Below are 24,297 nucleotides of genomic sequence, written 5' to 3'. Positions count from 1 at the left end.
CCTAGAAACCGCATACCGCCAGAAGCCGAAGTTTAGGGTTGATGTCGCGGTTTTTCTCAAGCTGGCGTATGCCTCTGTTACGCACCGCGCCCTAGTGTTATTACCATTCATAGCAGATGGGGGAGGATAATGTGATAAATATGAGGTCATCTGTTATGTTCTAATGTGCAAAGTACTTCTTGTTTGGGCGAGATAGATCAAGAAAGTTGAGAAGGGCTGCGACATGTTGCTTAGGTGTAGACTAGGGCAGATCTCTACATTGCACAGTCCAACGTTGGCGTTGAGACCCAGGTCATGGGCAGGGGAGAATAGGTACTTTGGAATCAGACCGTGGCTTCACAGACGGCAATGAGGCTATGATAGAAGAGTCAATTACATCTCCTGTTTCTTGAAGCTCAAGGCAACTCAAATCTTTCCACGATCCAGAAACTTGGTTGGAATATCCACCAGTTTGCATCTCAAGTATTCCGCCAAGTTTTTACCCAACACATCATACGTCGAACTTGAGGCTACACCTCGGTCTAGATGGTCCTTGAGAAGGAAGTGCACGGCTGAGGAGCGTCAGTCTCGGGTCTCACTGCGAGTCGATACTTTATCACGTATCGAATAAACTCACCTGAGATGTTCTTAAGCTCGAATCGGAAAATGGGCTTGCCAGTATCATCATCCCCCAGTAGTTCTCGGATCTTGTCTACTGTCAAGAGACTTCGAAGCCAGTCCCACTCGTCAGCGTGACGAACGAAAAAGCCGACGTTGGCATCAGACCCCTTGTCGCCAGAACGAGCGTGAACAACGTAGCCAAGAGGGGCCTTTCTGGTGGGACCCAAACTGCCCAGATCAATTGGAAGCGCCGTATCGTAGGTAGCCTGTTCGTAGACAAAGTCCAGAGTGTCGGTAGGGGCTGGGATAGAAATGTCAAGGCCTTTTGAGGGAAGGTGGGCGACATGAGCAATGTCACTCTGTGGGAGAATAGAGACAAAGTACTCATAGTATGGTTTGGGGTGGGCTTGTCGGGCATCTACTGCGAATGTAGCACCCGGATAGGACTGCATAATGACATCCGTAACCGGGCGAAAGAAGTTGGCAGTACTGAGTGACTCTTCAGTCCGGGATTGAGCAAAGATGCGGACATCTACAGTCGCAGCGTCTTGATTCTTTGGGTTCTCAGGACATCGCCCGTTGACACGGAACTTCAGGCAGTGGAACTTGGACTCATCCAGAATGGCCCGTACTTGGCGTTCGAGTAGGGAGGCCTTCTCCTCGATATCCAGACCGCAGAGGAAGTAATGTGCCTCTGCTTGGTAGCCTCCCTTGGCGGTGATGCCGACTTTGGTGGTAGGTGGAGGCTTCAGCCCGCCAATGTTGTGAACATAGCTACCGTAATCATCAGCCATTTTATCACTGTAAGAATGAGGAGGTGATCGGCCGCTTACACCTTGTTGTCTCCTGCTTGTTCAAGAATAATGTCCTCAAGTTGGGCTACCACGTCCGAGTTGTAATACAAGGGACCTTGGATCTCGTATAGCAGCTGTGCCTTGCACGTATCGACAGTGACCATACCACCACGGTTCTTCTGCTTGGTGACGTAAAAGGTGCCGTCGCTCTTCATCTCCACGATAGGAAAGCCCAGGTTCGTTACATCGCCGACCAAGTCTTTGAAGCCGCTGAAGTTACCGCCAGTGACATATGTGGAGCATTCAATGAAGTGGCCGGCAACGAATGCCGAGGCCAGCTTTTGATACTCGTCTCGCTGCCAGCCGAAATGGTAAGCAGCGCATCCAATGGTGGGTGAAGCGTCGGCGACTCGGCCACACAAGACAATGTCGGCACCATGTTTTAGTGCTTCGACGATACCCCAAGCACCGAGATAGCACTGAGCGTAAATGGGTTCCAGGCCCCAGTCCACGAGGTTTCCGCCTGGTCAAGTGACTAGAATGAGTCTGCTGCAACACTAGTGTAGGAGGAGGGTAAGCTTACCGTGAGTAAGACTCTTGAATTTGTTGCCCTCGGTGACGGCCTTCTTGACAACATCCAAGACTTCGTCTCCACCAATCCACGCGACCTTGAGGCTTAGCCCAGCGGCTGCAATCTTTTCCACAACAACTTGGTGAAGTTTCTCAGTGTCACTGGCACCGGCGTTGACAACGAGCTTGATCTTTCTCGAATCCAGGAGAGACAAAGCGGGCTCTAGAGCCTCGAGGAAAGAAATCTCAAACTCATCCGAACTGCCTGCGCTGTCAATCTTTCCTCCTCCTCTGGTGGTCATGTTGTACTCAGACAGCCAATCGCCAACAATGAATTGGACCTGCTCATCCTTGGCCAAGTCGGCCAGCGCGTGGCGCCGATCCGTGACTGAACCAGAGGCAGAGGCGATTCGCAGCGGCATGTCGATAACGGAACCCATTGTGGCTTAGGTCTTCAAAATTCGTAATAATTGACAGTATAAACACATGGCCCAAGCGTAATGATTACAAGGCGCCGTTTATGTAGACGACCATTACCTTGGTCAAGATGCCACGGGCAATCACCGCGGCGAAGCATTTCCGTTGCTTCAACCGTGGTCAAGGCTGGTAATGGAAGCCCTCGGTCCCAGGATGAGCTGAGTCATGTCAATTTAGTTTGGAGAAGTCGATTCCATCCAAATGATCATTTTTCTGAGCTGAGTCATGTCAAGTGCCTATGGAAACCGGTCGACCTTTTCCGCAGTTGGGTTAGACTGAGTCTGGCTGGTCATGACAAATGCCTACGAGGAAGAATTCCGAGTGGGCCCCTTTTTGAACCTTGGCTATCTCCTCAGTGCCCACAAGACTGCAACCAGGTCACGACGAGGGGTTGGGGCCAATTAAAATGCATCAAATGAAAGGTACTTAATGCCACACCTAAATTACATGGTGATAGAAGTCCCAACAATATTGGCTGTTACAAATCGCGACATTGCACAAGCGGCAGCCGTACCTAGTCTGCTTCCGGCTTTGGCAGTTACTGCTGAGCTCCTAGAAGGGACTTGTTTTCTCACCTTTTGACCTTATCTGCCCCTGCCGAAAGCCCTTACAAGCAAGGCAGGCTGAGTTTACCTTGCGATAGACATGATTGACCTCTCGATTGATGTGAACACGCTGTAAATTAGGGCTTTGAAGGTCACTCTCGTCGCCTGCTCTGTAACGTTGCCGCGACTGGCTTTTCTGGGCGTAGGTGTTAAATAACTCGTTGTAAATGCATTCTCGCCACTCTTTCTGAGTTGTGAATCGCTTCCAACTTGGCTCAGGACCCCGTAACTGAATAACGTAGCTATTGACGAGTGCAACGTCAAGCAAGAAGGTCCAGCAAAGAGCCTGCCAAGGGCCGCGGCGCAAGGGATGATCATACGCATAATATGACCTCAATTGATCGCCCCGATCAACGTGATTCATCTCATCATTATACTCGGCGGCAACAGTAGGGATAGAGATATCCTTAATAGCTTCATCGCCAAAGAAGCGGCGGATCTGACGGGCCTCGGGCTTCTTGGAGGAGGGCTTCTTTCTGCGGCGTTCAACGCGCTCCTCGCCGGAAAAAACGGTCGTAAAGAACAAGACGAGGCGGTTATCCTTCCAAGCGACTTGGTTGACCTTGTGAGATGAAGAGAAGACAAATTAGTAAGAGATTTATATGTGAAAGCGTCTTAGCGTGATACCTGATTGTCAGCCGTAGGGATCACCTTAACCTGGTTAAAGTCGTAGCTAGTACCTAGCCTTTTATCGCCTCTGAGATCGTGAACAAGCTCCTCGTTGATGCCGCTGTTAGCTCGAGCCGTGCCTGTGGCTCCGTGGCCATGCATGCGGAGGCTGCGGAAGAGATCTGCCGACGAGAAGAGGTTATCGACGAAGACGTGATATGTCGCTTTTGGCAGTGTATTTGCTAGGGCCACGACGACGCTTTGAGTCGAGTTCAAGGCGATAGGCTCGTCTGAGGAGCCCTCTTGTGTCTCTTGTGATCCTTGCGTGCGGCGGGTGCAGCGGCGCTTTGCGGGAGGAAGCTCAACACCAACGGCGCCGTATTGTGCGCCCGTGATGTGCCAGAACCAGTGGATAAAAAACCCTTGCTGTGCAACAACCCAGATCCTGAAGCCTCGAGGAATAGGCTTGCCTTTGACGACTGTTGTCTCGTTGGACCTGCCTGTGAAGCGGACCATACACTCATCTATAGCGAGATGAGAGCCCGGGATGAAGATCTCCGCCGACGCAGCTTGTATATGATTAGACCACTCGTCACAGGCTTGGAATACCTTCGGAAGAGGCCCGGTCTCGTCGATCTTGGTGTAGTCAAAAGGGCGAAGGTGGCGGTGAAGGATCTGAAACTTCCAATAGGGCATGAACCTGATGATAGAGTGTAAAGGGCGCTGTTCCCCCGGCTTTGGAGTACTCCAATGGCTCTTGATAGTCTTTTTCCTTATGTAAACCCATATAAATTAGCACTCCAAGCCATACATATACTTCTGCAACAGAGGTCCCTTGCCAAGCTCGCAGCCTTGCCTTCCTTGTCATCGGGGTATTCCAGCTATCGACAACCTCATTTTCCTTGAGCCAAAGAAGCCAGCTTTGAGTGTATTGGACCCATCTCTCAACGAGAGAGATAGGAAGGAAAAGCTGGAAAAGCTGCAGCGGCGATGGCGGCGGTGTGTTAATGTGCAAGTTGCGTGTCTCTACGGGGAAGGGTTCAAATTTGGTGCCGCGGGCCTTATCGGCCGGAAAAACAGCCACCCGGGTCGGGTCATTAGGGTGCATTTGATGGCTATGATTTTCCTTGATAAAGCTCATGTCATCGTAGGCATTGAGGGCTTGTGCCTCTTGTGGAATTGAGAGCGTAGCCATTGTTCAGTTCAAAATAATTTGTATGTGACTTTGGCTGTGATAGCTTCATTGATCAAACTTTTTGTACCCCGCTTGTACTAAGGCTATCACGTGGTCAAGGTGGGGCGAGGTACGCGTTGCAGTCTTGTGGGCACTGAGGAGATGGTTCCGCCTTCATGTCTGAAACATCTTTGTCGGAGTGGTCTTGAGAATACGTGTGTGTAACTAAATGGGAAGTTCCTGTATTCATCTGAAGCTCAACAACACACCAACTCTCACTATCTAACATTCGCTTTCATCAATTTTTCCTAACTGGAGGATAGTACTTGTTGAATAGTGAGACTACGCACATGGGATAAGAGAATCTGGAACACCTTGTAAAATCTTACTGTCGTGGTCTTCCGTGATTCATATCTCTATTTTAAGGACCTCCATGCAGCTGCTAAACGTCCAGTATGGCACTGGGCATTGGTAGCTAAACTCGCCCTGTGATGATCAGGCATGGCATTGCTCAGGGTTAGATACACTGAATCGGGACACTGCAGCTTGATAGTAAAGAAGCGCACTGCAAATCGAATTACCCATGTTTATCTACCAATTATCCACAATCTCCGTCCACTATAGCTTCGGCTTCGTGTCGCTGGTCCACCCCATGTGCAGAGCATCAACCTTGTCAAGCTTATACGCGCTGAACAAGTCCTGCTCCAACTCCTTCTGTGCCTGCAGTCGAGCTCTAACGGCCTCTGCGCGTCGGCTCTCTCGTCTACCCAGCTGGAGCATATGCACCTCATCAGGACCATCAACAAGTCTCATAGTCCGAGCGCTGGCCCACATGTATGCCAATGGCGTGTCCTGACTTACACCAGCGCCTCCGTATATCTGGATGGCATTGTCAAGGATGCGGCAGAGCATTTTGGGTACGAGGATCTTTGCCTCTGCAATCTCTCGGATGGCGGATTTGGCACCTCCCTTGTCGATCTTGACGGCTGCGTTCAAAACGACAAACCTGGACGCATCTATGTCGACGCGAGCTTGGGCAACCTGAGTGATGACGTGACCGTGCTCATGGAGCATCTTTCCAAAAGGAGTCTTGGACGGGTCATGGATCCGAGATAGAACGAGTTCAAGAGCGCGTTCAGCCTGACCCCAGGTCAGCGTTGTTACTTCTGAGCATTACTTATTGGGTGGCTTTGTCAATATTTACCGCACCGATACATCGCATGGTATGATGAATTCGACCGGGGCCCAATCTCCCTTGTATGATCTCAAAGCCTCGTCCTTCCCCCAAGACAATGTTGGATGAAGGAACACGGACATTGTTGAAAGAAATGTGCCCGTGACCATGGGGAGCATCATCATACCCAAAGACGGAGAGCATGCGATGAACTGTGATCCCAGGAGTTCGGGCCGGGACGAGAATGACTGACTGCTGGCGGTAGGCATCCGGATTTGACGCATCAGTCTTACCCATGACGATGTAAAGCTCGCATCTCGGGTCTCCGGCACCACTGCTCCACCACTTCTATTGCCGCTCAGTTAGCCCTGCAGCGCCATAGTCCCTGTAATCAACTCACACTGCCATTCAGGATGTATTCATCACCATCGCGTTTCATGTCGAATCGGATGTTGGTGGCATCACTGGAAGCAACGTTGGGCTCCGTCATCAAAAAAGCCGAACGGATCCTTCCCTCAAGGAGCGGCTCAAGCCATGTCGTCTTCTGCGCAGAGTTTCCAAACTTTGCCAGAACTTCCATGTTCCCAGTATCGGGTGCCGAGCAGTTCATGGTCTGTAGCATTCGAATGTGAGCATGCAACCTGTAGGGATCTTGGGATAACGTACCTCACTTGCGATTTGGCTCTTGCCAAGCTGCTCAGCCATCAAGCCATATTCGAGATTGCTGTAACCGGCTCCTTCAGCATAGTGGCCCTTTGGCAAAAACAGATTCCATAATCCCCTGCGACGTGCTTCTTCCTTGAGATCCTCCAGAATCTGTGGGTGTGCGGCGAAGCGCTCCTCGGCTGTTTTGCCGAGCATTTGCGCAAAGACAGCATCGGCTGGAATGCATTTCTCCTGGACGAAGCGCTCGACCTCATCCAACGTCTTCTTGGCTTCGTTGCTGACCTGCCCGGTAAAGGCGATGGGAATACGAGCTGAGGCTGGGGGCTCCATGGCGTTTGGCTTGGTTCAACCACTCTATTCAACTGTGGGTTGGAAAGCGAGCGACAAGTGGATTAATCATGTAAATACTAGTGAGGCCTGAGTCTGCGAGCTGTCATGACACGCCAAGGTTGCTTCGAGTCTTTGACCCTGGTTCATTGATACTTAAGTACATCGAGCCTTCGGGAACCTATTTCCGAAAGAACCGAGGTGCGACCCCCCAACTCTACATCTAATTAAGCAGGCTTTAATAATTTGTGTTACATCCTGGCTAAGCTTGGAATGAGCATCGAGCAAGTCCAAGCTAGCTGGACTGCTTAAGGTACGCGGAATGGCTGTATCGTTCGAAGGATGAGAGAGAGCACTCAAGAAAGGCGACTTGGCATAGAGCACGTCTGACCTTGAAGCAAACCGGCCAACTAATAGGACAATACAGCTTATTGTATTGAGACGATTATACCTCCATACTTATGCTAAACCTAGAGCTTTGCTACAGATCTGAAGTCCCGAACTACGACGTTCTTACGGTTACTTGTTCTTAAGTCCTTCAACTTCCGTCTCAAGATCTTGCCCGCTGGGCTCTTGGGAATTTTAGAGACAAACTCAATTTCTTCCAGCCATTTGTGTCGTGCCTTTTCTCTCTTGACGTAGGCGAAGATCTCGCGCGCCGCTTCTATCGACCTCGAGGAGCCGGAAGACCTGAGAACCACATATGCCTTTGGTCTTTCACCTGCGCGCTCATCCGGAATACCGCAGACGGCAACATCGTGGACAAGCGGATGTCCGAGGAGAAGATTCTCCAGTTCTGCTGGAGCAACACCGATCCCCTTGACTTTGATCATCTCCTTGAGCCTATCCGTGATGGAGAGAAGCCCCTCCTGGCCAAACAATCCGACATCTCCAGTGTGCAAGAAGCCATCCTGATCAAACGTTGATGCAGTGGCCTCAGGATTGTTGAGGTAGCCCATGGCAATCTGCGGTCCACGAGCCCAGATTTCCCCGGCTTTACCAGGAGGGCAATCCTCCCCAGTCTCGACATCTACAATCCGCACATCGGTAGATCCCACCAACATGCCCACGCGGTCGGCGTACTTGTAAGCGTACTTGGAAGGGGGGTGAGAGACAATGGCAGAGCACGACTCGGTCATGCCATAGCCTTGCTTGAAGCCAGTTCCCGGGAAGGCCTTCTCAAGGAGATTCAAGATCTCGCGAGATAACGGGGCTGCGCCTGAGGAGAATCGTTTGACATGGGATAAATCGTATTTTGCAACCCTCTTCGGTTCTCGGACGAGTCGAATCAGGATGGGAGGGACGATGAGAAGCTCCTTGATCTTGTAGTCGGCGACCGTCTTGAGCAACTTGTCCAACGTGAACTTGGCCAAAACGTAGACATTGGCGTTGAGGTGGATGGGCAAGTGCAATTGATGTACGATGCCGGTGATATGATAGAATGGTAATGCCGCGAGGACCTTGTCGTGATCAGGGGGAGTGATGTCGGTGATCTGGATGCATTGGGCGATGATGTTGGCATGAGAGATCATGACCGCCTTTGGGAGGCCAGTGGTGCCGCTGCTGAAGCAGAGAAAGGCGCAAACATTTCGATTCGTTTTTCCCCGAGGTATCTGGAATGGAGGCGTTTTTGGGATTCTTGCAAGGCTCTTGGAAGTGTCAAGTATTGTCTGAATGCTCGAGACGCCATTACTTGAACCTTCAAGCAGGAGAACGCTGTTTGGTGCGATCCCAACCTTGGCAGCGGCCACATTAGCTCTTTCCAGAGTCTCTGTCGTGGCGAAAATGATCTTGGCTTTGCTGGTCCTGAGACTGTAAGACAGTTCGTCGATGGTGTAATCTGGTGACACGCCGCAAGCTACGGCACCAACGCGAACGGCAGCGAGTGTGGCAACAGGATACCATATCGAGTTTCTACCAAAAACGACCACAACATCGTTTTGGCCTAGGCCATGGGCGGCAACCAGGGCTGATGATAGAGTTATTGCGTGATCTTTCAGCCTCTGGTAACTAATGTGCTCCTGCGTGATGGCATCGGTGAAACCTGGACCATTGGCTTCAGGGTTCAGGGATTTAGACTCCAGAAGCCAGGACCACAGGGTCTGGTTTGGGTCAACTGATGGCCTGATGTTAGTTCAAGGTCTCAAGGTAAGAGTTGGACAGACACACATGAGACTTGGGGATTTTGGGACTTGTAGATCATGTTGCTTGATCCTGAGAGCTTCAGCTGCGTGCGGTGATTGAGGTGCAATAACAAGACGGGCCTGAGTACACAAGACGATACAAAGCAAAAGCTTGACATAATAAACAAACAATAGCTCCCTCTTGAACTACCTTGCTATTCCCGCTCGCTGCGATGCGATAGAAGCTGGAACTTCATTAGTCAGGAGCCATGAGTCATGTCTGCAGTAGGCAGAGTCCAAGGTATAATGCTTTGCCCGAAGGGAAACGTATGCTTCTCAGCATAAAAGATGGAGGATGAATTTGAACATCTCCACGTCTCTGGTAACCATCAGAGCCACATTTGCTCGACAGCATGGCAGAGACGGTGAGACAACCTATCGACGTTGTGCGGCTGAGCACGTACATCAAGCAAAATGTGGCCCAAATCGCTCTTCCAATCAGTCTGAAGCAGGTGATTATACACTCCATCAATCTAATTGTTGTGGCCCAGGCCATTCTAACATGCCTCAGTTTGGCCATGGACAGTCTAACCCAACCTACGAGATCACGTCGGCAACAGGAGCGAAATTCGTCTTGAGAAAGAAGCCACCGGGCGAGCTGCTGTCCAAAAGCGCACATGCTATTGAGCGAGAGTATGAGATCATCAAAGCCCTCGAGACTACCAATGTCCCTGTTCCCAAGGCGTATTGTCTCTGCAACGACAGTTCCATTGTTGGCACGCCGTTCTACGTCATGGAATTCCTCGATGGCAGGATTTTCGAGGAGGCATGGCTTCCCAGTGTCCCTCCGCAAGAGCGTAGTGCAATGTAAGTCTCCACGGGGGCATGGTATGTGTTGTATGCTCATGATTTGGCTAGCTGGAAGCAGGCTGTTGACACGTTGGCCAAGCTTCATTCGGTTGACCTGTCCCAGATTGGTCTGGATACCTGGAAGAAGTCTACGAGCTTTTATTCCCGTCAAGTCAAATCGTTGTCTCGGACATCCGAAGCCCAGGCGAGCACAACAAGTCTATCGGGTAAACAGGCTGTCGGGAAGCTGCCCCATTACGAAGAGATGGTGAGCTTCTTTGCAGACGGCAACTCGCACCCCCCAGACATACGAAGACTGGTGCACGGAGACTTCAAACTCGACAACCTGGTTTTTCACAAGACAGAACCCAGAGTGATTGGGATTCTAGATTGGGAGATGGCGACCGAAGGCCATCCGCTGTCGGATCTGGTCAACTTACTCATGCCATTCAGCTGGAACTCACAGCAAGTGTCATTCCTAACATCCGAGACATTGACTGCCGAGCTGAAGGAGCTGCAAGAGAACTTCCGGCCGAACAATGTCCCCGGGATTCCCAGCATGAAGCAGTGCCTGACGTGGTACTGGGGCGACGTTGACTGGGTCGCGACCGGCTTTCTGGACTGGGGCATAGCATTTAGCAACTTTCGAACAGCTGTGATTATGCAGGGAATCGCGGCTAGGATTGTAAGAGGCCAGGCGAGCGGTGCCAAGGCGAGACAGTTTGCTCGGCAAACACTGGCGTATGCTTCGTGGGCGTACGCGCGAGTCACGAGACTGCAGCAGGAGAAACGAGTACTGAGTAAGATTTAGGTCTAGCTGCAAATGAGTAATGGCCTTTTCAGGTGCTGTGATATGACGTAGGTGTGACTCTGTGCGAATGTATTGTGTTGGACTAGATCGGCACTAAATCCCATGTGCCTCGGCCCCCTCCCCGTATTCCTCGGCCGGCTGCCACTGGACGCCGGGTACAAGTGTGGCTCAACGCCGATGGCTGACTGGCACCGCCCCCGAGAGCTACTGTTCCCCGGATTCAGGTGATTGCATCATTCTTCAAGACCATTACCCGACAACTCCCCTGCTCCATACGTCCTAGTCTGATTCGGATACCCAACTTTGTCACAATGCGAGCTGTCGTCTTCAAAGGAGTCAAGCAAGTTGCGCTTGAGGATCGACCCAGGCCCGTCATTCAGCATCCCACCGATATCATCGTCAAGGTCAAATACACAGCGCTATGCGGCAGGTACGAGAGCGCCAGTGAAGCGTTTCCAGCACCATTGCTGACATTTTCTTCAGCGAGCTTCATGTCTTCCGCGGACACCAACCCTCCGGAACTGGATTTATCATGGGCCATGAATTCACTGGCCTGATCGATGAAATTGGTTCCGATGTCAAGGACCTGAAGGTGGGCGACGCCATCGTCAGTCCTTTCACCGTGAGCTGCGGGGAGTGCTTCTTTTGTTCACGTGGATTTTCCTCGCGCTGTGATAAGAGCCTTCTCTTTGGCACTGCCCTTCTTGACGGAGCGCAGGCTGAGTACGTGAGAATACCCTATGCCGAGACCACCGTTGTCAAGGCTCCGAAAGAGGTGGATGACGTCAAGCTTTGTCTGATGGCTGATATATTTCCGACCGGCTGTTTCGCCGCAGCCAACGGTCTCAGCCATCTCGACAAGAAGCATGTTGAGGATAGCCTCGTCGTGGTCATTGGTTGTGGCCCGGTTGGTATTTGTGCTCTGATTGCTGCACTCGAGTACAAGCCCAGAGCTATCCTGGCGGTGGACGGCATCGAGCCGAGACTGGATCTTGCCAAAAGCCTCGGTGCTGAGCCGTGGAACTACCTCACGCAGAAAGATGAGTTGGAACAACGTGTCAAGGAGTTGAGTGGCGGCCGTGGCGCCGACGTGGTCATTGAGGTCGTGGGACACAGTTCCGCCCTCAAGATGGGTTTCGAGCTTCTTCGACCTTGGGGCACCATCTCTAGTGTCGGTGTTCACAACGGTGAGATCCCGTGGACCGGAAACCAAGCTTACGGCAAGAACCTCACCATCAAGATGGGAAGATGCCCAGTCCGAAGTATGTCTCGACAGTTGATGTGTCAACTCGTTGCTAATGTCTCTGTACAGGCGTCTTTACCGAAGCATTGGAACTACTCGCAAAGAAACAGCATCTACTAGAGTGAGTCGATATAATTATGCGTATGTACTCTGGTTGACAAATTATAGTTTCATGACAGCAACTGTGATGCCTCTCAGCAACGCTCTTGAAGGATACGAATTGTTCGACTCAATGAAAGTCCAAAAGGTCATATTTGATGCTGAGAAGTAACAAGGAGCTTGAGGGAATCCATTCTTGGTGTTAAAACACGTGAGGACGATCAATAAATGCCATCTGGTTGCCCGCTGAAGAACATCAAAGCCATGAAGTGACTTATCCATCATCTCATTCCACACGGTGTTGGAAGAAAATTGCATCAGGATTACTGCGTCTCAAGTCTGGTTCCATCGAGTGTCTTCACCCGCTTCCCATCTACGTAAGTCCCGTCGACAAGATACGGCCTCGGCTGTCCATTGACAGGAAGCTCAGCCAAGAACCTCCACCGCAGCAGTTGCTTCCATCCAGCTTGATGCCAGTGATTGAGATTTCCATTCGGGAAGAGCGGGAGAGCGCCCATAATGGATGGGTCATGGGCAATCAAGACCAAGACCTTGTCGTCTGTGTCGAGCGACATGAGAGCGTTCACACTCTTGTGTGCTTCTGGTGGATCGACATACCACGAGCCGGAACGGCTACAGGGCTGATAGTATGGCGTCGAAGTCGCCCTGTCGGGGTTCGGATGGCATGAGAGATATTGTGCGCACGAGACAAGTTCAGGAGCTGAGGGCGGTAGTGCAACCTCCTCCCTCTTGAGCTGCGCCGGCATACGCGTGTGTTCATTTGGTCTGAAGGCTCCACCAAAATGACAAATGTCTCCTCCAAGGAAAACAAACGTGTCGCGAGTTGTTCTGACGAGGGTAGAAAGATGACCGATTGCGTGTCCTGGAGTATTGAGGAGGAACAAGCTGCCGTCACCGAAATAGTCTCTGGCTTCATACCCAGCAACCTTGGCGTGTCCGTCAAAGTCAACTTCTCGGACCGTTCGCCCTTGAAAGGCAGACTCGTGCACAGGTGAGTTGGGGTTCTTTGGGTATCCAGGAAGAAAGTGTTTGCAGAATCCGGGGCCCACAATGAGGTCCATGGTCTCTGGGAATGTGCTGGGGTCACCCATGTGGTCGTAGTGGTGATGACTGATGATTGCCGCCTCAATTTGTTCCAGGTTAATGCCACCTTGTTGCAAGATGTCAGCGAGGCTGTCGTCAACCCTGATTCCAGGAACCCTCTCATCGATGGTCTTGGAGATGGGTTCAGGGAGATTCCAAAAGTCCTTCCGGCAGCCCAAGTCGAATAGCAACTGCTTCCTTGTAGTTTCGTGCGTGATCAAGAAGGAGAAGGTAGGAAAGTTCATCAACTCGTGTCCCGGTATGGTTGGCTCAACCAGGGTATCGGCTGGCACGGTTAGGGAGCAGGTGGTGTCAATGATTGATAAGGTGCAAGTGGCTCCATTCCCAGGCAGACAAGTCATCTTGAGTAGTCCTTCACGACAGTGGCGTAGAATGGGTTGGTAATGTGGGCGGTTATGACACAGATCGTCTGGAGCGGAGCAAGGAGAAAGCAACCATGGCTACTGCAGTGGCTCATTTATATGTATCTATCAGGTATTGAGTGGTCTCGGATTTAAATTCCGATCCCTCTCTTTTCGCCAGAGTACGGTGGGGGCGTACAGCAGCATTGAAGCAAGCTCCAACATCTAAGAGCGGCTTCATTTGGAGGTGTCCTCAAGGTCCACAAACACCGCGGGCTGGCTCATTCATCTACGGACCCAACCCCATTTCCTGAGCAAAGAATAGTGACCGGTCGTTCTGGATCCATCCAGTAAAATCTGGAACTTGCGGCGACGCGCAAGCCATGGCGCTCTGTTCCATCTCGGACGAGTGTTGTTGCACGGGAGTAGCCCCAACATTGCCACCGACTTGAACTCCGTGCGAGAATACAATGGGCATAAAGCATCCGGTTCTACTTATCAGGGCCTGTATTCTGGTAGGAAAGTCCTTCTCCACAGGCAGTCGGTCCTGGCCGAGGCTCAAGTCGAGGGTCAAGGCCAACTTAAGATAGTGTGTTGGATTCTGTGTCATGACATTATCCGCCTCGGGACTTTGCCCATTCACGGTTTGTCTGGATGATGCAGTCGGTTCAAGGTATGTGCACTCCATGAAATACCTGATGGCTCTCGTGATCCAATCTGCTTCCTCGTGCCTCGGGCGGTACTCTCGTATGGCGTTGATGAGGATGTTGAGGCAGTTCTGTCTCCCAACGCCGCTGGTCTCATCTACTGATCTACAAGGACCTGTTGCAGATAGCTTTGCATCTAGTAGATGAAGGGCCAGTGGCAGTGCTATACAGCTCACGACACTACTGGGCAGGTAGTGTGCCAGCTGAAGCTTCAGAAGCTGACCAAGTCTCTGCGTCATGTCCGTTGTTGCATCCCAGAGCTCCACACGTATTCTTTCGATTGTCGTTGACGGAAACCGGGCACTGCCGCAAGGGAAAAGGGTATTGGTAGCCGCGTCCAACAGTAACTCACTGTTGCAGAGCGTGATTCGACTAGAGCTATTTGGTCAATCAGTAAATGCATCGACAATCAGAGTGTTGGCAGGGTTAGTCTTACTGGTAATAAATCCAGACAAGGTGGGCAAACATTAAGATGGAGCTTTTCGGTTCGCCGCCTTGGTGACGGCCAGGCTGTGTGCTCGCTAGCGCCGGCGAGGAGGTCACGGCCTTCATGGACCACGTTTCGAGATCCTTCTTGCACTCCCAAATCTGCATTGTCTTTCTAGATGAGCCATGGGACTCGGACCCTGTCAAGTCCCTGACCGATTGTGCCACTGTCAGAATGTTTGACAGGCACAGGCACAGCTCTGTCATCAAGAGCATGATGGTGATGAGGGACTGTTTCGAATCAGCGTCGTAAACTCGAGAACGCTGGATCTCATCAGCGAATTCGTCGTGAGACATGAGGTAACCCGTATGGTTGATTTGGGCCTTTCGACGCAGACAAAGAGACAAGACCCGATCGCGGATGATGCAGGACAACCAGATTCGACGTAGAGTGTTGTTACGCTTTCCCTGCTGGGGCGAGGCGGAATCAAGGCTGTTGGCACACTTGTCTGCATTCAATGCCTTTGCATGTTGGATGGCACGACTGAGCCAAGTGCCATTCGCTCTTTGCTCGCCATCGCCGAGTGAAGGGCATCGGTGGGTTAATAACAGTGCGGTCTGCGCCATCAGGACATGATCCGAGGGATCCTGCGCAGAGTATAGAAGCTGCTCAGATGAATTAGCCTTAAAGATCGCCAGATCTGAGTATCGTGGGCTTACAATACCTTTGCCCGCTTGTAGAAGGAAGCCTTTGCTTGGCGAATCGTTTCGAAGCCCAATCCTTTGACGTCCTCTTCTGCGACAAACTTGGCACAAAATTAGCGTACAGTTTCGTGGATTCCTCATTGAAAGCCTACCGGACACGCAGCAAAGAGCATTGCCTGGAGCAGAAGAATACTGGGTTGACGAGTCTGTGGATTCGTCTGTATTTCTGGAAAGTGTAGACCCCAAAAGTCCCCTTCGTTCAGGACTGGAAGTATCGGATGCACATAGAGAAAGTAATGATGCATGAATGTTTTGAGGACGGGTGCTGACGGAATCCTGTAACACCCCTGGGACTCAAGGGCGAAATCATAACGGGATGGTATTTCGGCTGACTCGATTTCTTCCCAGCATCCGGCTGTGATGGCCAGGGGACCTGCAATCTCACCAGAGACTTTGGGTGCTTCTTCATCTATGGCAGTTCCGAAAGATGTCCGGCGACTGCTTTCAGCACTGGTTGGATCGTACGAAGGCTGTGTAGAGAGGTCGTTTGAATGGATTGGCGAGCTATGGAACAAATCTGCCTCTGCTTGGGCGACTGGGTAGATCTCCTCGATAATGGAGGATGCGGGAAGCCTAGTAACTTCTCCAGCAGAGGAAGAATTAATGGGGGGTGTTGGAGGTGAGAATTCCAAGATCTCAAGAGACAGAGAATCATCGAGACGTTTGTGCAAGTCGGGTAAAGGTTGTTGGAATGAGAAATCACCTGGTATCCTAGATAAAGATGATTAGCGGTTCTGTTCTCGTGATAACAATACGATGGGTCTCCATACGGCGCAAAGAATCGAGGCACCACAATGCATTCGTGGGCATTATACCGGCAGTTGCTGCATGGCTGAGAGGTGCGGGTTACATCACAGCGAACCTTGCGCTTTCGGCATTTCAAGCAAGCCCTCGCGGCTCTCCTTCTCGATATCCTCTCCATCGAGGTGCGGCGCAGTGTAGAGGTGCTCATTGGGCCAACCGTGAGTCGATTGCATGCGTTATCGACCCGAGGTAAGCGTTGCTCGGCTCCGTGTTAAGTATATCCTTCTGCCTCTTGCTCCACAGTCCCCCATCCTCGGAAGTCGGTGGCGCGGGATCCATTTCCACGGCTTTGACAGCTTGTGTGGAGCTGGGCTAGGCTGACTGACCTGGATTATGACGAGCCGCAATGGAATGTACGTGATTCAAGGGCATGTTTGACTCATGACTCGATCGACTCCTCATCTACATCATCACCAGGCGCATTTCTTACATTGTACTCCTTTTGCCTGATTCAAGTGCTTAGATTGCTCGAGAACACCAAGAGGCGACAGGCTCAAGACGATATCAATATTTTCCATCCCAGCTCTTGGTGCCTATACTAACGTGGTGGACTTGCAGTTCGAATTACATGTCATAAAATCCAACCTGTCCTATCGCGCATTGGAACTGAATCATGACCGGATCCGTAAAAGTGCATTACGCCGTGTTTGAGGGTTCGACACTCGGCTCGTCTGGAATAACCTGCATTTCTGCCTGAGCTTCAGGCAACGCATCTTGTGCTGGTATATGGCTCCCTTCCAGCAGCTGATTGTTGAACCAGTCGATCGGCGGCATCATTTCGTTCACGTCAAAGCCAGCGTCGCCTGAGAAGGGCCACATATCCTGGCATTGTGCATCGAGATTGGGTCTGCCAATGTTCACGCCTTCGAGACCCAAAGCACCTTCATCAACAAAGAGAGGAGGCATGTTGAAGTTGGGTGCCTGGGACCTGTTGTTGTCTATGATCGAGGTTCGATGTCTTCGCCTGGGCCGATCATCTCCGCCAGGCTCCTCCGAGTTGCCAGACATGCTGAAGCTTGGACGCTTTGTCCCAGTCTTCTGGCCGCCTCGGATTCCGGCAGCCCTTTGCCATTCACTCTTTACAAGGATGACGACCTCTAACGCCCGTGTTGCGTTCCCAAAGCACCGGCCAATTTCCCCCAGTGAGTGGCAGCAAAGCTGCAGGTCGCTCAGAGAATGGCGGGACTCTGCGTAGCTACGCGTGCAGACATCGTGAATAAAAGTGAGAGATGCGGTGAGAATTATGTGAACGATCTGTACGTTTCCATGCCGGAGCGAGTGTTGTTGCTGATAACATCGGAGAATCTCAGCTATCTGGTGGGCTGCTGCGACGCAGTCACTCGGAACGCTTTGCATTGCTGCTCGGCTCTCTGGCGTACTTTGTGGCGTCACCTGAGATACCAGCTGGCATGACAGATATGGCCGATATAGAAAGATGAGGGTGGCATAATATTGCATACTGATGTCCATCAGTATAGAAGAACCCAAAGAGACAAGTCGTGCAAGGGCATGGTAACTCACTGTAGTTGAAGAACGGCAGGATGATAGATTCTGCTTGACCCCATGTCGCTGATTCCCAGCAGCGGAGATAATCCTGCATGCCATTCCATCATTTCTTGCTTGGTCTTGATGAGAAACTCGACGAGCGCGCTCAGCTCCATGGTTTCTCCAGCATATCTGATGTCGGTCGAGTCAGTACCTTTCTTACCCACATTCCAGGTTTCACAATGACGTTACAGTGTAATGTTTATCTGCCGCATGAAACCACAAAGTGTGGCATTGGCAGCGGTACAGGCGCGAACCGGGAAGAGCACGCCGGACTCAAGTCCACGAGGCTGCCAAGCAGTGCCTGGATAGGACTTCCATATCTTGCAATCCTTGTCTTCCAGCTCGGCCTCTGGCTTGGGAATAGTTATGTTTTGAATCCCCAACCCCCAGGGGCGGCCGGCGTAGAGATTCCACATGCTGCCGAAAAACCAGGTTAGCAGGAATTTTCTTTAGCTTCATAGATCTTACTGTTCATGAATAAAGACTCCCCAGAAGGCTGTCTGTCGTATCTCCATGTCACGGGGTGTGAGGAGCCCGTCACGGATGTGCTTGGTCATGTCCAGATGAAGCCCCAAGTCGGCACTCAGCCGAGTTGCCATGCCTGGAACGTATATCGTTAGTCTCATTCGACTATGAAATGTACTTCTTGTTTAACCAACCGCTGTAGAGCCAGCCGCGAGCATCTCGGGTGGACGCTGCCTCTGTGGCACTCATAATCACCAGCGCCTGGACGGTGGCAACCGTAGGGCTGTCCATTTCAACATCCAAGAGCGCCTTGGCGCGGGCAGAGAAGAACTCGGAGGCTGGCTCCGGGAGGTAGAGGTTCTCTCCGGCTGCTAAACTGGCGCCCATGGCACAACTTGATGGGTCAGCGTTCTGCTAGATGAATAGTGTGCTAGGCCAGTCACTTACATGGCGTTGTTGAGAGTTTCGGAATAGTATGGGCTCCCTGTGTCTTGTAATAGGCAACGTCGCTTTTCAGCGAAAAAGGTCTCTTGGTCGACAACGTGGATGGCTGGGTCTTCCCAAGCGAAATAGAGCATGGCGAGGTGAGTTTCAAGGGCCAAAGGCACTTCCTGATCTAACCCCAATCTCCGCAGCACGCCAATGCCTTCAGTCGCCACGGAGCGGAATGACGGACTGGAGAGTGATCGAAGCCCATCTGCATGCACATGCAGATTCGACGTTGGCCCGTAGTACCGCAGTTGGCCGTCCTCAACAAGTCTCAGCGCGCCCATGCGTGCAGAGAGGATGCCCGTTATGCTATTGTCTTCATCTCCGGAATCTTGTACGTTGGTGTGGAGGGAGCTCGGATAGGGCGCGGGCTGAGAATCTGGCGTATCAACCAGCACGAAGTGGTCGCTTGGGTTCGAAATACTGGGGGGCGGTGCTGGGTCCATTCTAACTTCGCGTGAGGTATCCGGATCCTTTATCGGCTCGTAGGATCCAGTCCTGATGAGGCTCGGCGACGATGCGCACCCGAGTGCCAACGAAGGAGTCTTGGGGTCTGACGGTTGACACTCATCGTGGCCTTTGCGATTGCCACTCTGGCTTCGGTTTACACTGACACACGGCTGTGCTTCTGACGTACAAGATGTGTGTTTGGGGGAGGTGGTTGATCCAGGTGCCGAGGTTGGCGTTGGCTGGGGCTGTTCGATATTGTGCTCTCGCAGAACACCTTCGAGTTGACCGATGCGTGCTTCAAGATTCACGATTGTCTTTCTAGTTGATAATCTGCGATTTGGGGTAGAGAGTATTAGCATCCAGCAGGAGATGGTAATGGACAAGGCTCTGCCACACGCACCTTCGCATGTCACCATCAACATTGTAGAAGCACTCGAGATTGGAGGTTACGCAGTTGGAACAAACATGGTTCCCGTCGCACTGCAACACGGCCGGTCAGGTCAAGAAGTGCAGAATTGGCAAAGCAATGCAAACTATGCTTACCTTGACCTTTCTCCGCCTGCAGTTGAGACATGCACTCTTGACGTACTTTGATCCGACCATTTTTGACGGATAAGATTGCTTGATCATGATACAAGGACAGTCAAGCCTGCGGAGTCATGGAGCCAGATGAAAAATCTCATCAATCTCAAGATACCCCAGGTTTCCAACCCCTGACATAATGGGGCTAGCCTGGCTTTTCTGGGGAAGCAAGATGCGGGGGTGGACATGACATGTGCCACTTGTTGGCCCCCAGAGCATGACAAACGACATGCCCATGCATTTTTCGCTGACCTACAGTACAGTAGAACTGCTAGAGGCTCACGAATCGCAGAGAAATCTTTTCCTACTATGGACTAGGCAGGAAGGGCACAACAAAGCACGCGGACAATCATCCGGGGTTCTGCAGAGTAGAGTCAGGGCGATGAATACAAACCTCAGAACAATATCTGCGCCAAGAGTAATGTCCACCATTTAACCATCCGAGTTAGCTGTAGAAATTACCCCAAGTATTCCAAGTGGACAGTCTCGTCATGGTGACTGTGGTTCAACTACCTAAACCGGGCAGGACGCGGTGCTTTGCAATCCATGATTTGTCTTGACAACAGTAGAGTCGAAGTGAACGGCATTGAAACAGTTACCCAGTCCATCTCGGTGGAAATCTTGCCGGCAGCTAAGTCCAACATTTGGACCGAGGGTGAAACAAGCTACGTGCCCGAAAGCCTTGGTCTCGGAATCTAAACCCGTGGAATCAACCTCCACACCCGCAAACGGAGACGCTCGAGTCCATTTCGCTGTCTTGTGCTACTCCAGCCTTCACTCAGGACCTGATTCTACGCCTCTCTCGGCAAGCACGAGCAAAGAGATGAACTATTTATCTACAGTGGTCTTCAACAGGACACCGTTGGACATTTGCCTGAAGCAGCAAACTTGAACCATTCAAACACCGTCCCCATACTAGTGCAGGACAAGACTGAACATGTCTGCGCCCAACATCATCATCATTGGCGGCGGTGCTGCCGCCATCTCCATGGCGCACACCCTCAAAGAGAAACTTGGTTTCAGAAACTTCGAGGCATGTTTTGTCCCGTCTCCATCCTACCCCACGCCACTAACGTACCTTACATACAGATCTACGAGAAGCGAGAAGGCCTTGGAGGTACTTGGAGAGTCAATACCTACCCAGGATGGTTCGTTTGCCCAGCCCTACGCAAGCTGTTGAAGATGTTGACTCTATTTGCTCAGCGGCTCCGATGTCCCCATACATCTTTATTCTTTCAGCTTCAATCTAAATCCCGACTGGACTCAAGCACTTGCAGACCAAGAAGAGATTCTCAGATGTACGAGTCTTGCAACAACCCCTGCCGTCTATCCATCTCTTGTCAATGGCAGATAAGTAGTTAACACCAACATAGATATGGAGAACACGGTGGACAAGTTCCAGCTACGCAGCCACTTTCGCTTCAACACCGAGTGTACCGGTGCTGAGTGGGTAGACGGAGCATGGCACGTCCACTTTGTCAACCCAATCACTCGAGAAAAGTTCACTAAGCAATGCACTATTCTCCTCTCAGCCGTTGGCGGCTTCTCTATCCCTCGACCGACTCGATTTCCTGGCATGAACAAGTACAAGGGCAGAGTATTCCATACAGCTGAGTGGGATCACACCTTTGACTGGACAAACAAAGCCGTGGCTGTAATCGGCAATGGCTGTAGCGCTGCCCAGGTGGTGCCCTCGATCGCACCGGGGGTCAAACGGCTCGTCCAATACGCCCGCAGCCCTCAGTGGTACCATCCTCGACCCAACAGGGGGTTCTCTGCTTTTGACAGGTTCTGCTTCCGCTATTTGCCATTCTGGCAGAGGTACTACAGGCTTGATCTTTTCCTCAAGACCGACAGTCTCGCCTCGGTGTATGGGTCCGACAAGAGGCAGATCAAGAAGCGTCTTGCTGTTGAGGCAGAGGCAAGAAGTTACATCCGCAGAGAAGCACCTCAGAAATACCATGACTTCATATTTCCCGACTTCCCTCTCGGCTGCAAAAGACGTATTTACGATCCCGGCTACCTGGCGTCTCTCCACCGCGACAATGTTGAACTGCTCCCTGAGGGCATACAAGAGTTCACTGAAAACGGCCTTGTCAGTGAAACGGGCAAGCGGGAGGACTTTGACGCTGTCATTCTTGCAACCGGCTTCGACGTTCAGTCTTTTCTTGCCCCGATGAAGATCACTGGCAAGTCTGGCGAGGAACTCCAGGAGCAATGGTCTAGACGACGCGGTGCTCAAGCATACATGGGAACATTCGTGCACAATATGCCAAACCTTGCTATCTTGTAAGTTCACATACCTTCTATGCCATTTTACTTCACATTTGCTAACTTGTCAAGATTCGGACCAAACACTTTTCCTGCCTTCAACTCTGTCATCTATGCCATCGAAGTGCAGGTGGCTTACATCACGTCTGTCCTTGTGAAGCCAGTTATTGACGGCTACGCCAACGTGATTGAAGTGAAGCAAGATGCTGAAGAGAATTTTATCCAGGACCTGGATAAGAAGCTTGGCGAAACTGTCTTCTCCGCAGGATGCAGCAACTGGTACATCAACAAGGCCGGTCGCAACTCGGCTGCATGGCCTGGTCTTGCCGTGACCTTCTGGCAAGCCACCTTCTTCCCCAAGTGGAATCATTTTCTCATGACAGGAGGATCTCCATTTTGGATCATTCGAAGGACATGGAGAAACTTGAAGAGTATCTCATCACGGACATGGCTGGCCCTCATCGCCAGCATCGGGTTGGCAGTGTTTTGGAGTGGTTTAACAACTCCAGATCCTCTTGAAGATCTTGTCCGTCTATTGAATAGACGAGAATAGGGCATTAGTCCGCAATGGGAGAGTTCACATCTGACATTAAATCGTTGCTTGGTATAGGTATAGAAGACAGGACTCGAATACAATTCATGCCAAGTTACGTGGTTGCCAGACTCTTGTTCAGAATTATATGTAGAACTAGGCCATGTCGAGATCTAATCCCTCGATGTAGTAGTTGTGACCGAGGTGACATTGTACTTGACAACTTCGCTTGAGTGCCCTGGCTTTCATCTTCCCCACCTGATCATCATCTCAATGCTCTCAATGTTGCCCATTTGGAATGTATTTTTTTACAGATGATAATGGAATACGACAGTGTAATCGAACATTTCTACGAGAGGAGCGCACCATCAATGCAGGTAGGCAGATGTTGTCTATCCATACTCGCACACTTGCTACGAATAGAACGCCGGCAGTTGTCCAGGATCCTCAAAGTCTGCCTCTGCGCTGAACGAGGTCCATCCATCCAAAATTGCGAGAGTCTCCAGACACTTTCGTCTCATGATCGCCACTGCTTCTGCCCCCAGCGGAATGCGCAGTGGCAGGTTCGCGGCTTGGCTGGCGGAGAGATTCTCCACCCTTGCAATATCAACCATCTTTTCCGCAGCTCGCGAAGGGTCTCCAGGTTGGCGATTATGAGAAGTCGTCAGATGCTGTGCAAAATCATCCTTCACCCTGGCGTAGTCGGCGATGCCTTGCTGTGAGTTCAACTTTGCAATCTCGCTCTGCTCTCCTAGGATACCTGTACGAAAACGGCCGATGACAAATAAGTGTACGCGAATGCCAAGATCAGACACTTCTCTGGATAAAGATTCTACAGCGCCTTCGTTGGAAAAGTCAGTGGGTATGAACAGATGGGTGAAGCTGTTGGCGAGAACTTGCCTTCCAGCGCGCACTTGGAGGAAGCATATAGCCCACCTGAAGCGGCGCTATGCCAGCCTGCAATGCTTCCCATGAACATGATGATTCCTGACTTTTGTGAGCGCATAAACGGAAGGGCAGCTCGGGTCATGTTCATGGCCCCGAAAAAGTTGGTGTCGAACTCTTTTTTCATGTCCTTGGCACTGAATGACTGTGAGATATAGAGACAGGAATTATGCTTAGGAGCCTACCTGAGTTCTTCCCAGACACCCGAAATCACACATCCTGCATTGTTTACCAGAACGTCTATTCTTCCGAAAAATGATTGAGCCTCTTGGACTTTGGCGGCAAGCTCGGTCTGATCTGCCGCGACGTCAAGAGAGAGCACTCTGAGATTATCGACATTTTCCAAATCTTTCAGGGCAGAGACCTGTCGAGCTGTAGCAATGATCTTGTCGCCTCGTGCCAAAACGGCTGGGACTAGGCATCTACCAAGACCAGTCGAACACCCCGTCACAAGCCAAACCTTGGAGGTTTTGGTTGAGGCGATTTCAGCAGTGGAGGTCATGGCGCGAGCTTGTTCGCTATCCGTTAATGCGAAGATTGATGTACTTGGGAATGGATGCCTGGTGATGCAAGCTCCAGCGGTGTCAAACAAGCCCCCTGATATTCCTGTTCACTAAACGTATTAACTACAACACGCGTCAAGTAGCCCGCTTCATGACGCGATTCCATGACGCTATGGTACCGGGTAAGTTTAGCACCCTTGCTTGATGTGGATGGTCTGACATG

At 51.3% G+C, this 24,297-nt stretch overlaps 9 protein-coding genes across 9 annotated transcripts; 3 read left to right on the top strand and 6 right to left on the bottom strand.

Annotated features, from left to right (window-relative positions):
* Window positions 1-405: 405 nt before the first annotated feature.
* On the bottom strand, window positions 406-2,386 carry LRP88_05707 (acyclic terpene utilization AtuA family protein; the record flags this gene model as incomplete). Its single annotated transcript, XM_083242257.1, has 4 exons — window positions 406-551; window positions 617-1,374; window positions 1,434-1,917; window positions 1,978-2,386. 4 exons carry the CDS (start codon window positions 2,384-2,386, stop codon window positions 406-408), a joined length of 1,797 nt encoding a protein of 598 aa, XP_083101193.1.
* Window positions 2,387-3,661: 1,275 nt separating this feature from the next.
* LRP88_05706 (uncharacterized protein) lies at window positions 3,662-4,351 on the bottom strand (the record flags this gene model as incomplete). Its single annotated transcript, XM_083242256.1, has 1 exon — window positions 3,662-4,351. The coding sequence occupies one exon, from the start codon at window positions 4,349-4,351 to the stop codon at window positions 3,662-3,664; it is 690 nt and encodes a 229-aa protein (XP_083101192.1).
* A 1,096-nt stretch (window positions 4,352-5,447) lies between these two features.
* On the bottom strand, window positions 5,448-6,999 carry LRP88_05705 (acyl-CoA dehydrogenase/oxidase; the record flags this gene model as incomplete). The annotated part of the gene is made up of 4 exons (XM_083242255.1): window positions 5,448-5,969; window positions 6,034-6,351; window positions 6,404-6,616; window positions 6,670-6,999. The coding sequence occupies 4 exons, from the start codon at window positions 6,997-6,999 to the stop codon at window positions 5,448-5,450; spliced, it is 1,383 nt and encodes a 460-aa protein (XP_083101191.1).
* Window positions 7,000-7,466: 467 nt separating this feature from the next.
* On the bottom strand, window positions 7,467-9,199 carry LRP88_05704 (acyl--CoA ligase; the record flags this gene model as incomplete). Its single annotated transcript, XM_083242254.1, has 2 exons — window positions 7,467-9,112; window positions 9,166-9,199. The coding sequence occupies 2 exons, from the start codon at window positions 9,197-9,199 to the stop codon at window positions 7,467-7,469; spliced, it is 1,680 nt and encodes a 559-aa protein (XP_083101190.1).
* Window positions 9,200-9,532: 333 nt separating this feature from the next.
* On the top strand, window positions 9,533-10,779 carry LRP88_05703 (kinase-like domain-containing protein; the record flags this gene model as incomplete). Its single annotated transcript, XM_083242253.1, has 3 exons — window positions 9,533-9,631; window positions 9,691-9,986; window positions 10,038-10,779. The coding sequence occupies 3 exons, from the start codon at window positions 9,533-9,535 to the stop codon at window positions 10,777-10,779; spliced, it is 1,137 nt and encodes a 378-aa protein (XP_083101189.1).
* A 311-nt stretch (window positions 10,780-11,090) lies between these two features.
* LRP88_05702 (chaperonin 10-like protein) lies at window positions 11,091-12,293 on the top strand (the record flags this gene model as incomplete). Its single annotated transcript, XM_083242252.1, has 5 exons — window positions 11,091-11,209; window positions 11,263-11,401; window positions 11,459-12,041; window positions 12,092-12,143; window positions 12,191-12,293. 5 exons carry the CDS (start codon window positions 11,091-11,093, stop codon window positions 12,291-12,293), a joined length of 996 nt encoding a protein of 331 aa, XP_083101188.1.
* Window positions 12,294-12,444: 151 nt separating this feature from the next.
* On the bottom strand, window positions 12,445-13,470 carry LRP88_05701 (MBL fold metallo-hydrolase; the record flags this gene model as incomplete). Its single annotated transcript, XM_083242251.1, has 1 exon — window positions 12,445-13,470. The coding sequence occupies one exon, from the start codon at window positions 13,468-13,470 to the stop codon at window positions 12,445-12,447; it is 1,026 nt and encodes a 341-aa protein (XP_083101187.1).
* Window positions 13,471-18,301: 4,831 nt separating this feature from the next.
* On the bottom strand, window positions 18,302-19,237 carry LRP88_05700 (fungal specific transcription factor domain-containing protein; the record flags this gene model as incomplete). Its single annotated transcript, XM_083242250.1, has 3 exons — window positions 18,302-18,438; window positions 18,497-18,696; window positions 18,750-19,237. 3 exons carry the CDS (start codon window positions 19,235-19,237, stop codon window positions 18,302-18,304), a joined length of 825 nt encoding a protein of 274 aa, XP_083101186.1.
* Window positions 19,238-20,760: 1,523 nt separating this feature from the next.
* LRP88_05699 (flavin-containing monooxygenase) lies at window positions 20,761-22,647 on the top strand (the record flags this gene model as incomplete). The annotated part of the gene is made up of 4 exons (XM_083242249.1): window positions 20,761-20,865; window positions 20,913-20,940; window positions 21,197-22,112; window positions 22,167-22,647. The coding sequence occupies 4 exons, from the start codon at window positions 20,761-20,763 to the stop codon at window positions 22,645-22,647; spliced, it is 1,530 nt and encodes a 509-aa protein (XP_083101185.1).
* Between the last annotated feature and the right edge of the window lie 1,650 nt (window positions 22,648-24,297).

The sequence above is a fragment of the Fusarium phalaenopsidis genome (assembly GCF_050370095.1).
Source record: "Fusarium phalaenopsidis strain FUZ10S chromosome Unknown contig_32296, whole genome shotgun sequence".
Taxonomy (NCBI): domain Eukaryota; kingdom Fungi; phylum Ascomycota; class Sordariomycetes; order Hypocreales; family Nectriaceae; genus Fusarium; species Fusarium phalaenopsidis.
This window is presented reverse-complemented; position numbering and strand designations above follow the sequence as displayed.